Raw genomic sequence first — 18,561 nt, forward strand, 5'->3', positions numbered from 1 at the left:
CTCATACAAGGGAATGGGCTAAACAATCAAAATGATATACGTACTCAACACTAGTAATTATATGTACATATATTGACATTCCATATAGCATTCCATACCAGATGTGTGTGTATTCGTGTCTTGCCTAGGGCATTGATGTTAGGTAATCTTTGTTTCAGTATTAATTTCAGGGAATAAACAAGTGACGTAAACACAAAGAAACAAACTATAAACCTTCTGCCTTAGAAATTTAATTCAATATATATCGGGTGTATCAAAAGTTCGGGTTCATAAGCCAACTCTATTATGAGTAAAAAAATACGGGAAAAATGGAAAGTTCTCGGAAATAGGTGGTTTTTAATCTAAAGTAGTGGATTGTTTTTCTATTGCATCGGCTGTTCGGCAACGCGACTTATGTTAAATGATAATGCAACGATACTAGTTCAGAAAACGGTTTCCTTGGGAGCTCACCATACCAACAGTATAACATTCGAGGTATTTACGGATTCAAGATGTTCTAGGCACAGACAAGAGTGAACAGACGAGGAACTCCCTATACGCGCTGTTGAAATTAGTTTGTATCGTCTGCACGGCGAAAGAGCCAATCAACGAACGATGTTTCGTCGTAAGTGGGTTGGCGCTGCCATCGGTTTTCGAGCGTGACGTCATGGGTTGTTCTTGTAATCAACGCATTCTTTCAGTCAGCTTCGCATGTCAGAGGGCAGTGCAAAAAGATCAGATTAGCAATTACCCGTATTAAATAACTAATCATATTTTTTGGGTACCCTTTTATAAAATCTTCTTCTTGTATTATGCCTGGATTGCTTTGCTGACATTTTCGTACATCCTTATCGAACATTCCGTTAAAATAATTTCTACAAACTAGCGGTCCAAGACTAAACAAATGGAAAAGCACACGGTGGCAATGCACCTGTGCACACCACGCGTTCACCCACCATGTGCCATTAGAGATGGTTATTTTCGAACTTTCCACGCTGATGACGACAAATCAACTGACTAGTTCCGTCGTCATATGTTAAAGGCGCTACGGTTCGCCTTGTTTCCAGTTTTTCGCGGAGTATATGGTTTGTATATTCCAGTCTGTGTTCTAGGTTTCCTCACGTAACAATGTGCACTTTAACAGTCTCATTTTTGCTTGGCCTCGCGTTCTGTTCGACCATTCTCCTGAATTGGAAACGTTGCCCTTTTATTTCATATGGCGCCTTACTAATGTAGAGTCCAGATGGCTGATCTACAATGGCGGATCTAAAAGGTACAAACTGGGAAGACGGCAGCCAGAACCCTAGACTATAATAGGTGTATTATGAGTTTAATATAAATTTTCAAAAATATATAAATAATAGCTTAAATTATTTTTATCATTCAAAAAACTGGGGTACCTACGTTCCTTTGGCTCTGGGCTAGATCTATCACTACTGGTCGATCGGAAGAATTACATCATTTAGATCAAAAATCACCATCTCCATCACAACTTTTCTCATTCTTTACTCATAACAAAGTTGGTCTATGATCCCGGACTTTTGTTACACCCAGTATATATTGAATTCAGGTTTTCTGGTGCAGAAGGTTTACAGCTTGTTTCTTTGTGTTTACGTCATGTGTTTATCCTCTATGGATTGAAGGAAATTAATTAGGGTGATTAACAGTGAAACAAGGACTACCTATCACAATAGCCTACGCAAGACACGAATATACAACTGATATAGAATGTCTTGCGGTCGTCAACGTAGCGCATCGGACCACTCAACTATGATAGAAGACTAAAGTGTATTGGTCTTAAAACTAAATATTTTTATTTCAATATTGAAGGTGAAGTACTACGTTGTATGTTATTTGAAAATATGAATTTAATTCCATTATGGATCACTCATTTAAAGTGTTATCATTGGTAAACCAAAAAACCGCGAAATTGCTTCAATGTCTTCTGCAAGACTTCAATAAGCAAAGTCAACATACATTCCTCTTTTTACTTCTCCGTAAGTACAACACCACGAATACAGAATAAAAGGACAGTACCTTTACTTTAAAAAAAAAAAAAAAGTCCTAAAATCTGTGACGGACGAATGAAACATAAACCCATAAAAAGTCGTAACCACAGACCCGCACTTTAATTTTGGTTTCTAGTGATGTAAGCATGAGTGCTGAAAATGGAACACTTGTAGTACGGACAGTTGAATAGTTGCAATTAACCCCGGTTTAAATAGTAGTCCATGGTGAGATTTTCTTTTTTTTTTTTTTTCTCCGCAAAGAATAGGTCTATTGCTCGAATCCAGATTCGGTTATGTCATGATGTCAAGGGTGACGAATGTCCTACTTCTCTGAGCACATGCAACAATATCCACTTATCCTCACAAGCATAGAGTAAAACTACCGAAAAAAGTCTCATATTTTGTAGAAAAAAAAAAGAAAAACTAGAGCAAAAGTTTTTAGAAATATTCTTATATCCAACGTAAGGGAAAGTCATCATTTTTTAACGCGCATGACTGCACGCGTTTGTTGTCCAAGGTCAGATCTTCCTTAGTTTCAGGATTCTTGAGACGTATAATGAAATGCGTTTTTTTTTTTTTTTTTTTTTTTTTTGACACGTCAACTGGGCAATAACGTTCTCAACAAAGAGCGATACTATACTTTTCTTTTTTTGCTAATAATAAACCTACAGCATGGTTACATGGTTTAAAAGCATACACAGAAGTGGTTTCTATTTTTGTGCTACGGTTGAGTTGCCTCGTACGTGAGAAGAGATAATTCAAGAACTCATCTAGTAATAAATAGCAGTTAAGTTATTACCTTGCCTTTCCATCTAGATGATTTTCAGGTGTTACTGCTAGACAGAATGTTCAGATTTTATTATTATTATTGTTATTGTTTCAAATGTGTGCTACGAGGAAACGCTATTTGGATAAAAGACAACGAAAGCTACTGCCGTCAACATTAAAACTCCATTAACTCAAAATATTGTAGGCCTACATCACCGTTTTCTTTTAAAGCGGTATCTCATTGCAGTCTATGCATAACAAAGTGTGATACGCTTTAGATCATAATTTATTACCGAAGTGTGTTACTTTTGCAGGAAAAAAAAAAAATCATTATCTTTCCTTCCAACCAGAACAATTCTTCCTATGTCAGATATACTAATAAACGTTCAGTAATAACTATCCTTACACTCGAAAACCCAACCTTTTTTCTTTGGGTATATTTTAGATTCTCAATAATTCAAAAAATCTACTACGGACCAGGCCGGTAGCCAGCTCAATAATGCAAGGGGAAGGCGATCCAACCGTATTATAGTTCATCACCATATTATAGTTCATTTGCAAGCCTACCGTGAAAATTTTAGGGAGGCCAGCAAAAATTCCCCCCCCCCCAGATCCCCTCTTGAATACGGGCCTGCTATGGACTACACACCATATTACTGAAGATTGGTCGTGGAATTGACGAAAGAGACGATTCTTTGTGTACTTCGACAGTGTATTGAATCTGGAAATAAACCGCCTTAATGAGATTTCGAACTGCTATAGTCAATCTTATGTCTTGGAAACAAGGTCATTAGTAGCAAAAAACACGCGTCTTCAGCAGTAATACCTTCTCAGTCCTTCTATCCTTTCATACTTGTTTATAGTTATATATATATCTACTAATCCATCAAATAGTTACATTGATTCTTTCCAGATGGCAGTTAAAGTTAATAGACGTTCACACAAGCACCACTTATTAGTGTAACAATCGATATTTAACTGCTTAATGGATTCATAGAGCAATGCTAACAGTTTCAATTTATGGGACGTTGCCACATAGTGAAACTTTTGATTCCTCATAGCAGCAGAAGGAGGCCCTGGAGGGTATAACATTATATAACATTTTCGCTTTATTTTGATCTGAAGAATAGCGCTCTGTTGCCCGTGGGCTCCATTTTTAGAACACTCGATATATATATATATATAATTCATAGAAATAATGTTGTTTACTAGAAACCACTTTCAGTATATTGATAGATTGCAGTCAATTATTTCCCTTTGCTTATGCAATTTATTTAAAGATCTGAAAGTCAGATTGGATCCATTTCTATCCGTGACTGAAATTTAGTTAATATTGTTTTGCTATTTTATTCAAAAATATATTTCGACCACAACATTTTCATGAGACACTTGAGGTGCTATTTGAATTAAGCAGTATTAAATTCCATTCTGAAAATCTACAAAGAAAAACGATGGAAGCCGACATACTGAGCACACATCACACAGTTAAATGTGCGTCATCGTCTGTAGTCAGAGAGAGAGAGAGAGAGAGAGAGAGAGAGAGAAAGCCATTTTGTTGATATAGAGATTACCTTCCTTTCCTGAAAACTAGAGATATCCATGGGACACATGCGGTACACGCCGTATACCCTCTGCTTAATCTTATAGTCATTAGAGTGTACCTTCTGTTTCAAAGCGTATAGTACTTCCTACTTTTGTTTCGTTTATATTTATTAATTTAATTTTGCCGTGAGTCCAATGATAATCTGGCCGGCATCGGGATGCGGCGTCCTCATCGCCCAGTTCTTCGGAACTGCAGTCAGTCACTGGTCTTCTAGGTTGGGGGTTGTGCCGGATCGATCACCCGACATTTAAAACCTGTGATCGAGCACAGTAGAAAGATAAGCCTCGGATGTAGAGTATTTTCTTTGGATGCCAACCTTGCTATGGCCTATTTATGATAAGTGGATTTGTGGTTTTAAGACGCATGGACCCAGAGCCTTGGAACCTAGTAGTGAAGCGCATGAGCACCCAGCAACAATGGGTGGAATGGTGCCATGAATGATTGGTGGCAGTTTTGAGAAGTGGTGATATAAGTATTTTTAAAAAAAGTAAAAAGTGTCATCAAGAAAATAGTATGAAATGCTTTTAGACTATAAAACAGTAAGGTATCAAACAGTAAGGTATCCTTTATATTTCAATTGAATTAATGCGTTTTACATTGTTCATTAAAAAATACCTTCTATGTCTTTAGTGACAGTCACAGATGATCACAAAACAGCGTATACCCTCTGAAAATTTTAGGACTACAGCACTGGAGATATCCCACTCTTGCTCTCAAGTTTTCGTATCAAATTAGACTATATACAAAATTTTAAAATGCTGTACAAGCAAATTTTAAAATGTATTTCTCTTAATTTATTGTAGGCAGCCAAACTGTGTGTTACTCCATGGACGAAAGAGGGCACAGCTCTCCTATAACATCATCCAGTACCTGGAAAACACTGCGGTCTCGTATAGAAATGCAGGATTCCTCTACGCTATTCAACATGGAGCACGATTTATCTTCGACTCGTACAGCGATGCCTATGGACGGCAATGGGCAGATGCAGATTTATACAAGCGAGAAATGAAGCAACATCTTCAGAGCCTGACGCTCGATATAACGTTAGGTCTAGTGTATCATAGGTCGTTCCTGAAGAGAGTCTACAATCCGTATGCACACTTTGGTAGAAGTGATATCTGGGCCAGAGGATACAGAAGAACTAATGTTGAAAATTTCCAACGATATAGAATATGTGAAGTCAGACCGCCATCAATAGAAAAGGTGAGTACGGTTATTAAAATACCCAATATTCATTTGTTAAGGGTAGAGTTGTTGAAGTATTGTGGGATTACACTATTCTGTGTCGCGAGAACGAGGCATTGAGGACAGGAATGCAATATGGTGAGAGGGAAAAAGCATTCCTCCGCCTAGACACGTCACTATGCTAAACTAAACGAACAAAATAATTAAGTCATCCGCGTGTGGAAAGAAATGAAAAATAAAATATTGGTTTAACGTGCAACGACTGCGCTCTTTAGGCTGAGAGAGACTATGATAAAGGCAAGTGAATGATGATGGAAGAATTGGTGGAGGAAACGGAAGTAACCCCCAAATAACACGGACACGATGTTGTCCAGCACAAACTGACTTGGCGGGAATCGAACTAGGGATCCCACACACTAAAGGTAAGCGTTCTACCATTGAGCCACCGTAACTCCCGCGTATGGAAAACTTAAATATAAAATTAGGCCAGGAGTCCTCACAAGGAGAGTTCATTGCATCATTAAAATTTTAGTGAAATACTGGTATTTAAACTAGGTAACAGTAAACTCCATAAATTTAAATACTCGTTTTAATCAAAGAGCTAATGTAAAGGGAAGGGAGTAGAGAACCTGTATTGAAGGTCAGAACATTTAAAACTACAAGCTATTTCTGTGGGGGACATTTTAGGAGAATTGGAGGTGATCATGGACCTTGGGTAATTCTTTATGATTGTGTTAATGGCACATCCGTAAAATAATAATAATAAACAATGATTTCGTGCAAAATCCATTATAAGGAATTTGGGGGGGCTGAAATAAAATGAAGAAATGGAACTAAGACTAAAAACATTGGACACGAGTTAACTTCACATGAACTACTTGGTGGACATGCAATAAGTGCATTGCATCAAGCATACGAACCACTAAGAAAATTTTAAGTCTTCAACCTTACGAAAAACATCCAATGTTTTTAGTCTTACTATCATTTCCTTATTTTACGTCACCAAAAATCATTCTCTTTTCTTTAGTGCATTTCGTAAATACATTATTGTTATTAAAAGTTCTTCTTTGCGTTATTATTCATATTTTTAAGTCTTTATCCAATATGCTGCAACTAATTATTTACTCTTAAGTTTTATATATATAAAACTAAATAAATAAATAAATAAAAGAGCGCACCTTATGAGTAATACACATCAATGAAGATCTGTTGTATAGCGGGTTAGCATATCTCTCGGGCGTTTCCTTATTTTAGCTACACTGTAGTGATCGCAGAGGTATGATGCTTGACTTATAATTAGATCTATCGATTTCACCACCCAATAGGACGCGAAGGTGTGTACCGAGTGTCAATCCTCGTTTATGAAATTTTGCCAGTTTCATCTCTCGTACTTTATGGTAGTACAGCGTCGTAGGATTGCCACCAAGTTTCTTTTTGTTTATTTTTGTAGTTATTGTATTAAATTTCCATTATTATTATTATTATTATTATTATTATTATTATTATTATTATTATTATTATTATTATTATTATTATTATTATTATTATTATTATTGGTACCGTTTAATTCGAATAATTGTGATCGTTCGTGTTATAGCTTTTTAAAGTTTTTTTTTTTAATCGCCCGTTCACCATGTCTTGAAAATTTGGCAACATCATTGGTACCGGTACCAGTGTTTCTTTCAGAAACAATGTTCCGGGGGACACTTTATATTCCGGGGGGGGCTACTTATACCATTCTATTTAATATTATATTATAGACGTGTTATTTTTGAGGGGCACTCCTTCGAGGGATACTCTCAGAGCTCCGGGGGCAGTGCCCCCCAAAAAACAGATCTGGAAGAAACACTGATTGGTACACTTCTGATGTTTGACGTTTTCTCAAGTGTGCCTTCGGAAGGCAGCTGTACGAATTGTTCCGAAATCTTCCGATGTATCGCACGTGAAGCAAAACAGTTCTCTAACTGCTTTAGAGTCTAAGCTTCACGAGTCTTGCGGTCACGACGATTAACTTCTAGCAATGAAATCATAGTGGTTGGTCTTACAGCTACAGGGTAATCTATTTTTATTTTAAGGCGCTTGTATTAAGTTATGTGGTAAACGATCGTTTACAGCACATTTCCACGATCTACTATATAGCAGTTTTTTTTTTTTTTCAAATCTAGTTCCCAATCAAGGATAGTGAAGATAATGAGTTATATCAGTTACACTAATATACAGGATTTTTCAAAACAACAACGACAAAGTTTGGGAGATGATTCTTGATACCGGATAAGCCAACCTGGGTGCACAAATGCTTCCTTTTGGAGTTATAGACTGCCAAAAATGTGAAAAAGTGAACTTTAAAGGTCCATAGCTCCAAAACTATGGAGCCTACTGTAGTCGGGTCAAGACTTCAGTTAGGAACTAATATGTGTGCTATCCAAAAATACATGTTTCAGAATTCTAAAGTACGCACGAAGTAATTTTTATAGAGGGGGTTTGGATACGGGCATGTAATTTAAAGTACTCTCCAAGTACCTCCATAAAAATTGTTGCGGAAGTACCACAGAATTCTGAAACTTGGATATTTGGATAGACCATATACTAGTTCCTAAGTGAAGTCTTGACCTGACTACGGTAGGTACCATAGTAGTGGAGATATGGGCCTTTAAAGTTCATTTTTTCATGTTTTCAGCAACCTATAACTCCGAAAGGAAGCATTTGTGTACCCAGATTGGTCTATACTTTTTGTTTTATCTTCGTGTCAGAAATCAGCTCCCAAACGTTGTCGGTGTTGTTTTGAAACACCCTGTATATACCTACTTTTCGATATGTAGAAAACATGAAGAGTCCCTAAATTAATCGAAAATGAATTTGATGTATTTATTACGACAAGAGGCCTGATAAGCCAAGTTAGGCCTTATCGTAACGGAAACAAATAGCCTCGCTGCCATTAAATCATAATGAATCAATCAATCCAACAGCATTAATCTGGCACTCCTGATCGTAATTTTGTTTCTTTGGTAAGACGATTAAGTTGGTTGTCAAATGGTCGACAAAGAGACCAATTACAACGAAGAGCTAACGTTGACAATTGACTATTTCCTATAATTAAACCTACAGTCTGTGCTGATAGGGAACAGGCTTGACAACCACACGATATATGATAATTTAAGCTTTAATGCTATATATGATAATGCCCTTGCGATAATAGGTGACTATTCGATATTAGAACGTACTTTTTTTTTTTTTTAATTTGCAAATAAATTGTAGATGCGCATTAAGTAAATAGTAAATATAATGTTTCGTATCCCAGTTATCACCTGCACTTTATTTACTTTTAAGTATCGAAATATGCATAATTTTCATACTATTATTGAATAATATTCGTTTTTCTAATAATTATTCAAATATGATAATTTACTTTGTTCAAATATCTAAGTAACAAATACTTGAAGAACGTATTACACAAACATTGTAATGTAACAATATTAAAGTTGCGAAACCCAATACTCTTATTAGCCACTATCGAAGTTTAGTATCAACAAAATTTATTCCTGAGGCTCATAACAGAATTCTAGTCAACGAACTAATAAACTTTAAAAGAAAGTGATTCTGTAAATTCAAATTATGTAAGGGAAATTCGTGGCAAGCATGTGACAAACATCATTGGGTTGTCAGAGAACTTACACAGAAATAAAATTTCTCAGCAAGTTGACATGAGAAACTTTTTTATTATTATTATTATTTCGTTGACAGAAAGATTACAATTGCCGGAAAAATATACCAGTATCTTATATTACATGTCGTCGTTCTGGCAAAGGTCACTAAATTTAAAAGTAAAAAAAAAAAAAAAAAAAAAAAAAAAGTTAGACACTTCTAGCACAAAGATGACATACGACATAATGACGTTCTAATATTGTCAGGCTTCAGGGGCGCCCAAAGAAAATTTTCTAAGAGCGGCATCCCCATGGTTGATATATTACATCTGGTATTTATGGTATTTAATATACGTGGTTTGCTATATTACGTATACATTTTCGTGAGCCAGGGTGGACGGGCCCCACCCTCCCCTCCCCTTCGGGCGCTCATGGGCTAGATGTAGCAAATGACACTGTGATAATAAGGATAGCCAAGCTTAGTATCACAGTTTCACATTGAGCATGACAATCTTAGAACATTATGTATTTCATTTTGCGTATCTTCACCGTACTGGAACAAGTGCCTAAATCCATCCATATTTTGGGGTTTAGTGATTTCTGGCAGAACGATTACGATATTATGTATTGAACTTGCTTTTGCAGAAGAGATCTGTAAATACTCTCTGTATGGGAATTACCAATGGCGTACCCAAGAGGGGATGCGGGTTTTATATCCCCCCTTGAGCAAGATATGCAAAAATTAACATTTATACCAATAAGATATGTTGAGTTGAGTTGAGTTGATTTTGAGTTTTACGTCCCGTTCAGCAGCGAGGCTATATGAGACGTGGACCTACTGATTAACGTGGAATCCGAACCACATGAGCTCCCGCCGGGAATCGAACCCGGGTCTCCCACGCCAAAGGCGCGTACGCTAACCGCTTAGCCACGGAGGAGCTCCAATAAGATATGTATACGAACACCTGAAGTTATATGATCTAGGGAACTTGAACTCCTAATGAAGAACTTTTGCGTACGCTGCTGATTGTTATTAATTAAAGCAGGCCCGAAACCAGCCACAAAGGTTTGGGGGGGGGGGCATGAATAAGATAGGGGGGCAAGTCATTAAAAGTTATTTACACGTATCTAAATTGTTTTTTTTTTTTTTTATAGCATGGTGTATTGAGGTCTGGAGGAGGCACGAAAAGTTTAGGGGGGCCAGGCCCCTTAGGCTCCTCTAGTTGCGGTCCTGAATACAAATGATGTGATGCTTTCATATAACTGAATGTGGTCTCGAATACGACATCGGTGGGAGCACGATATTTCCATTGTTGACCCAGAATTTACTGGAGACTAAAAGAATAGTAACTGAACTTCCACGTAGCAAAAAGCGAGAAATAATTCTGATGGAATCTGACTACCAAGTAAAAGCTATCTGGTTGCTCACAGTAATTGTAGCCTGGAATTGTGGGATGTTTAATTTAGAGCGGAGGTCCAAAATGCATTGGCCCGAGTCATAAGACTCTCTGTTGTGCCCCGCACTCTTGAGAAAATAAGTACTAAACACGAAAATTCGATTAAATAATAATTCTTTCTTTCCGTATTTTACCACTTATGTGCAGTCGACGTCTTTGATGAATCTTCCCCATAAAGCTCTGCCCCGGAATTCTTACTCTGTTAGACCTTTCTCTCTGAAGTCATTGTTAATCATAACCATCCATTTCCTCCTTGTCCTCCCTCTATCCTTGTTACTACATAGTCGTTTGTTCTCATTAGATGACCATACCATTGAAAAAAAAATGAAATGAAATCTTTCAGTTTTACGTCCCCCGGTTATACCGGCTAGGCTAAAAGAGACGGTGATGATGAGAGATGAATGAAATGGTGAAATGAAGAAAGTGGGAGGAAACGGGAGAACCTCGGGAAAACTCACGAACACGGTGTTTGTCCACCACAAAGCTCAGTCTTCTTTTTTGGTCTTCTTTAGATATCTCTACAACCTTGATTATTCCCTTTACTCTCTCATGCCTCACTTTGTCTCTTGTTGTTATTCTTCACATCCAGCGTAGCATTCTCATTTCAGTAACATTCAATTTTCTTTTTCTGTGCTTTCTTTGTTGGCTATGTTTCTGCTCCGTATATCATTACCGGCCGAACGAGTTTTTTTTTTTTTTTTTTTAACATATCCCTTTACCCTTTACAATGATTCTGAATCACAGAACACTTTTTTTTTTTTTTTTTAAATTTTCGCCATCTCTCTCGCATTTTGTGTGTTATTTTCACGTCCAAATCACCATTCTTGGCAACAAATGAGCCAAAATATTTATTTTTATTCCACTTCATTCAATCATTCTTGTTTTGTAGCCTTACTTTCTCATTTCCTTCTATGTTAAACGCGAGATATTCCACTTTCTTTCGATTAATTTTAGGCCTTTACCTCAAAGACTTCCCCCAAGTCTCTACCCTTTTTCTTTCAACTTCTTCCGTATTTGTATTGCTTAGTACAATATCATCAACAAATATGATGTACCAACGGGCTTCATATTGAGTTATAATATGCATTACAACCAGGGGCGTAAATAAGAGCTCCGCAGACCCCGCATTGCGGGGTCCTCAAGCCATCGGGGGCCCCCAAATCGTGAAGTGGGAAGTAGGGTAGGGGCCCCACTCCACGCTGTCTGCGGGAGGGCCCCTAAGCCTTTAGTTACGCCACTGATTACAAAGTTGATGATATATGGGCTTAAGGCTGAACTCTGGTGTAATCCAACCCTTTCTTACTTGGGTCATAGCTCCAACATACATAACCTTTAGGTTATCCTTACGTAAGTTTGGCACTTCTTTCTTCCTCAGATATCAGCATAACTTCCTGACATGGTGCTCTGTCATAGGCCTTTTCCAATCAATAAAGGCCATATGCAATCCTTTTTATTTTTCTGATGCTTTTCGCAGTTTAACTTATGAAAATTGCATCTGTTGTACTCTTTTCTGGCATAAATCCAAATTTTTCTTCTATTGTTTCTTCCCGTAATCGCCCTTCTACAATTTTCTCTACTCAAATCTTCATTGTATATGATATTATTTTGATTCCTGTGTAGTCTCAATAGTCTTGTATATCTTCCTTCTCCTTAAAATAATAATAATAATAATAATAATAATAATAATAATAATAATAATAATAATAATAATACATAGATAATTCTAAACAGGCACGTATACATGAATTTATTTTGGGAGGGATCTAAAACTTTCTGGGAGTTTTCAAGTTCAAAATGTGGATAAACTATATTAAAATGTGTAAAATTACCCTTAAAATTAGATTAAATTTTCAGAAAAGTCGGATTTCGGGGAGGGGGGGGGGGAGTTTGGTCCTTCCCTGCCTATGTCCTTGGTTCTAAATAAAACAGTACAGCTGATTGACCTGAGTGAGTGAACTGAAATCTGTAATTTGTCTGCACTCTCTGACGGTTGAAGACCCTGGTTTAGAGCATAATTCAAGCGCAAGGGATTTATCTTTTTTCAACATTTCACAAAACATAACAGGTTCTGGAAAGAAAAATGCCAGTAGCATTAAAAACGAAAAACAAAAATCATGCATGTCTGTATAAAACCGGTTCAGTTTTGTTTTCCTGCCTTAATCTATTCACAAGAACACGTCTGATGTCAAGATTGTGAGATGACCAATCTGATGATGCAGAAACGCAATTTGCCATATTCTTGTTTTCTAAAACTGGAAGAAAATCATACATACAACGGTTCTTTTCGTACATAACAGTTGTGATTTCACGATTTGGGAAGACCCACACGTGTATGTATATGGTAAGAGGAAAACGCAGACTAATGCTTTGTATTTTCTATGAATCAGTTACTCCTTTCATAATCGACCAGATTTCTTTTTAAATGAAGTATCACAAGAAAGTATTTTCAATTTTTTCCTTACAATTTTAAAGTTATCCATTAGGTATTCCCTTACTTTAAAAAAAGTACTGGAGTAAAGTATTTTTCCTGGTAAGAGAAACAATGAATCACCTGTAAATATAAGGCTCAATCTTCAGATTCGAGCGCAGCAGACCTTTTTTGTTTTTATTTATTTTTGAGATTTTAATTTCAAAAATTGCAAAAGTATTGTTCTCATGTTGAATTTTTTTAAAAAAAAGTTTTTAAACATCTGATTTTATTGACTTCTTTATGTTTATTTTAACCGGGGTTGTACACAAGAGCGGCTCGACATTAAAACCACATTGTTCAAGCTATTATGAAAAATAAACATTATTAAGGGAGCCCGGTGGCTCAGTGATAGAGCGTTCACCTCCGGTGCTTGGGGTCCCTGGTTCGATCCCGGCTCGCGCCTTGTGGACTTTGTGGTGAACAAACATCGTTCTCGTGAATTTTCTCGGGGTTCTCCCGTTTCCTCCCACTTTCTTCATTCCACCATTTCATTCATTTCTCATCATCACCGTCTCCTTTAGCCTAGCCGGCATAACCATGGGACGTAAAAATAAAAAAAATCATTTTTTAATTTCATATAAACATTATTACGATATGTACCTATATACACAAAAATCATGCTTGTCTTGAAATGATGAGATTGAATTTTTGAATTCCTTTGATGAGATCCTGCATACGCCACTGATTTTAACTGTTCCGTGGGAATAGCGGAAGAAACACGAAAATAATTTTGTTAAAATAATTTATGTACTCGTTATTTCGAATAATGTTCCAATAGTATTCTTACCTCAATTTACATAATTATTTGAAAAATCATTTGTTCTTATTCAAATATTCGAAAGGTTGTTTATTTTATATATGTATTACAATCTTCAGTAACACACACACATTGAGTGCTTGCGGGGAGCCGCGGTGACTCAGTGATAGAGTGTTCACCTCTGGTGCATGGAGTCCTTGATTCGATCCCAGCTCGCACTGAGTTTGGCAGTGGGCCGTGTGCGTTGGTTTTCTCGGGGTTCTCCCGTTTCCTTCCACTTTCTTCATTCCCCATTTCGTTTATTTCTCATCATCACCGTCTCCTTTAGCCTAGCCGGCATAATCGTGGGACGTAAAACTTAAAAAGATTTCATTTACATTGAGTGCTTGCAAGGTGTTTGTCCTATTATTGACTTGAAATAACACCGAGAACATCATTTTGATGCCAGACGACTCATCTCCTCATTTTACAGTCGACGTCGGTGAGCAGGTCGACAACAAATTTCCAACATGTTGCTGTATCATAGCGATCCAGATGAATGGCTAGCAAGGAACTCGGACGGCACTTTATGCAACTTCTTTTTGTAAAGTTGAGCAAAGTAGCAGGGTTTTACTACACCAAAACTCAAACGTTAAATGATCTTAAAAATGCATTCTACGTGTTTCGACCAATATCCTACTACCAGTACCAGAGTTCCTGTGTAAGAAAACAAAACTGTTCTCAGACGATTGCGGAAACTGGATGACAACGTTGGGCGGTTGGACATCATTGTGCGAGTAGGGAAAAATCCTATGGAAAACCACCAATTGGCTATGGAACTGATAGCCTTCAATGTCAGTTGGATCTCGATGTGAATACCAAGCTGCGTGCAGAGCTGAAAATCTTTAAAAATTTGCTTCAGGTAAATTCCGTGACTGCTGGATGACGAACACGAGACTTCATGCTTCAGAGCATGTCAGACAACTATCACACCCACGAACGCACATTTGTTTCACATCAATGATACCATCATCGCATGACTCGTTCAATTGAAGACATGGATTTGTCATTGGTATTACACAAGTAGATAAAAGGGAAAACATTGTTCTTGGAGGGAAAGCATTGCCATATTTAATATCTAAAATGTATCAGCTGAATGGTTGATCAATGTTACCCACACCTAACGAATATTCGATGTTTTTACAACTCTTACTCTTTTACCACCTTCCAGTCCTGAGAGATAGAAAAGAAGATCGTGCGACTTGAATGTAAAATATCTTTAAAAATCTTGTAATGTTGTAATATTGAGATGGTTGAGTCTTTTTTCTTTTCTTTTTTTTTTTCCAACTCGAATAGTTGGCCCGTTTTAAGCAATAATCTCTAATATAATAGACAAAATGATAGATAACAATGCCACTTTGGGGACAGCACGTTGATACAGATAACCGACCAAGCAGACGAAATCGTATGCTGCGCCATAGGTTATCATGGTTCCAATTACAAAATTGAAACCGGTATTTAAATATGAAAACAGGCAAACTATAGGTGAATACTCGGTATCAGCCTATATAGTGACATAACTACAAGGGTGCTTTTTATTTTTGAAGTAACATCCCTCGTTTCTGCTCCGACGCTAAGGGAGACGATGACGATCGGATGGATATGATAATGGTAGGATGAAAAAAGTGGGCGGAAACAAAAGAGCCCTGAGAAAACCCATGTATACGGTGTTAGTCCATCACAAAGCCCATTTGGTCTAGCTGAGATGCACCGAAATTGAATGTTCTAGCACTAAGTCATCGCATACAATGGTGTACTGATGATTCCTAGTTCAAACGTTAAAATAAACGGTACCGTACTTTTTTCTTTTTATGAAAACTCTACTAACAGAGAAAGAAAGTGTCACACTATTGCGAATCACATCTAAAACATGTTTAACTTCGTAATTCATATAACATTTTATTGGCGTGGGAGACCCGGCTTCGATTCCCAGCAAGAGCTTATATGTTTCGGATCCTACGTTAAGCTGCAGGTCCACGTCTTATATAGCCTCGCTGCTGAACGAAACGCTAAGCTAAAATGCAATCAACTAGGCCTGGATGTGATTGCCACTTGCAGTCTTTAATCATACGTAGGATAATGTGAAGTAGCATCATGTTACGTGTATCTTATCTTTAACAGTAGTCACATTGTGGAATACATTTTTTAAATAACGATTATTTTATAAAGGTAGCATCCATGTATCTCTTTAGCGGAACTAACAAGAAATAGATTACAATGTTACGAAAGAATCATACAGACGGTTTTATGGGATATAAACTGAAATAAAACTATAATAATAAAATGCTGAAATCAAATTATTAACTAATACATAAAAACGGATAGTCGACGAACTTTATTGAATAATGAATGTTCTATTTATTTTCAGTTTCTGGAAGTTGATGGAGGATTTGTGGATACGTCAGCCCCGCCAATTATAATACCTGGTGAAACAATAGCACCATCATCTACCAAAAATAGCATGTATGCAATGGAAGCCTTCTGGGCACTAGCCATTTTGCCCACATCAGGTCACATTGAACGCCATCTGTTGAGAGGTTTATGGAATTATGCTCTGCTTGGAAAAATTGCTGGCAGTGTTAAATTTTCTCTTTCTTCGTTACCTGCTTACCGTAGGTAAGTTAACGAACAACAGTTTTCTTTGTTTTAAAAATAAGCGTGAAATACAAGTCAGTCAGTCTAAGAATACGGATCATAATGCACATACTACAGAAAAAAAAAAACAAACAAACAAACAACGTAATCTTAAATTGACACACTCAATATAAATCGTAGTAGGACATATATCAAAAGAAACAAATTTGCTAAATAAATTAATACTGTACAGTAGAGTTCCTAAAACTTAGCACTCGATAACCGGCAGTCCAGATAACTCGGCACACCCTGGCAGGGTGAAAAAACCCGCGCGCAGACCCGTTCAAGGTCAATGCCGAGTATTTTTTTGAGGTTTGTGTTATCAGGTAAATTATTGTACAATCTGTATTCATTAATTTTCATTTTCATGTATAGTAAAGGCTCTATGCCTCCTTGAATTACGTACTTTTCCTTTGTTTAAGGGTAACTGGATAGTTTATTCTGTGTTGTATTCTCAAGCAACCCATACATACAAATACAGTACTGTATTTTCTGAGGAAACATTTGTACTTATTCTTTTTTTAATCCCATTCCCGATAACTTGGCATTTTCACAAAACCGGCCACCCTTCGCTCTATATTAGACCGAGTTTTCGAGACTCTACTGTAAACAGTAGTTGCACTATGATAGCCTAAATGGCGTCTAAAGTCTGATCTTTAAGTTACAGGCAGGGGTGCCCACAAAGGGGGACTATGACGTAAACTGCGTCATTGACATATTTGGGAGGGGTAAAAATCTATATAAATATGTTTGAGGGGGTGTAAAAATTAATCGAAAATATTTTTTTCATGGAAGAACACCTAGGGATAGACAATTGAGGGGGTGCGTCATGGACATGAGGGGGGGCACCACTGGTTACAAGTGATATCTCTTTATATTATATTAGATACTAGCAGAATGCTTGTTCTCACAGGAAGCATAAGGTTCATGGAAAACATTTTTTTCAGGTTTCAAAGTCGATACAAGTTTAATTTCCTGGAGCTACGTAAACACACATCCCCATTTTCTCCATTTATGGGTTTCACTTTGTGAAGCTTCAACTTATCGCCAACCGGTTATATGGAGAATACTTAAACAAAATCTCATTCTTGTCTCTGTAGACGATGGTAGCCATTTTCTTTTCCATTATTTTGTAGTTAATGTTATTATTTGAAAACTTCAAATAACTATACGTTGTCGAAGGCCTTTTCAATATCTGTAAGAGCTATTAATAAATCTTGTTTAACTCGGAATCGACCTAACCTGTGTGCTGATTTGTGTTCATTTTTCTTTATTAAACTCGATAATGTGGATTCTTTTCGTACTCAATTCCAGGCAAGAAAGAATGAGTAAAATGGATAAATTAATCTAAAGATGTTAGGGAGGCAAATACGACAAAAGAATACTTTTGTATTCATATAAGAACGACAGCTCTAGAGTCGCCCCTATTTCCTCCATATCTCACTTGTGCAGAAAAGCAATCTAAAATATAAGGATCATGCTTCTTTCGAAAGTATGCTAGTTACAATTTCTGATGCACGTTAAAGTTATTTTTTCTAATAATTCAGTGCCTTGTTTTTCTTCTTCACTTGTTATTTCTTTTTCTAAGGGTTTCCCTTGGTTTCTATGTTTATGTAGTTATATTTATAAGTACAGTCATTTATCTGCTTTCACTCTGTGCCGTGCTGTGAAGGGGTGAGCGGGGCGACGGACCAGGGTGCTGAAGTAAGGGGGCGCAAAATTCGAGAGGAAAAAGAAAAAAGAAAGGAAAAATTATTTGGAATATTTTAGATCACTACAAACTAATATATACTTAAATCCTCTTCCTGCTTTAGGAAGTGGTCTTATAATATTAGAGTACTCATGTTAGGAAAATGCATGTGCACATATATAAAATGGAAGGAAAAAAGTAATAAAAAGTGCTCAAAATCAAGGAAAAACAGGGTTTATTTTTGAAAATTTTCTTGCGTTTTCGTCAACCATGGTGGCACTTCGCAGGTGGTTTGTCGACCTCACCTCATATGTACGGGGCCGCCGTCA

General features: G+C 36.9%; 1 protein-coding gene across 2 annotated transcripts in view; it reads left to right on the top strand.

The window, feature by feature from the left end:
* LOC145692966 (uncharacterized) overlaps positions 1-18,561 on the top strand; it is a 314,794-nt gene that overhangs the window by 285,829 nt on the left and 10,404 nt on the right. For both annotated transcript variants that reach the window (XM_081768561.1, XM_081768562.1), the window contains exons 3-4: positions 5,163-5,562; positions 16,277-16,524. In XM_081768561.1, the coding sequence (XP_081624687.1) occupies positions 5,163-5,562; positions 16,277-16,524 (648 nt within the window). The remainder of the gene's footprint in view (positions 1-5,162; positions 5,563-16,276; positions 16,525-18,561) is intronic.

Source organism: Thermobia domestica, chromosome 8 (assembly GCF_964235325.1).
Source record: "Thermobia domestica chromosome 8, izTheDome1.hap1.1, whole genome shotgun sequence".
Lineage (NCBI taxonomy): Eukaryota > Metazoa > Arthropoda > Insecta > Zygentoma > Lepismatidae > Thermobia > Thermobia domestica.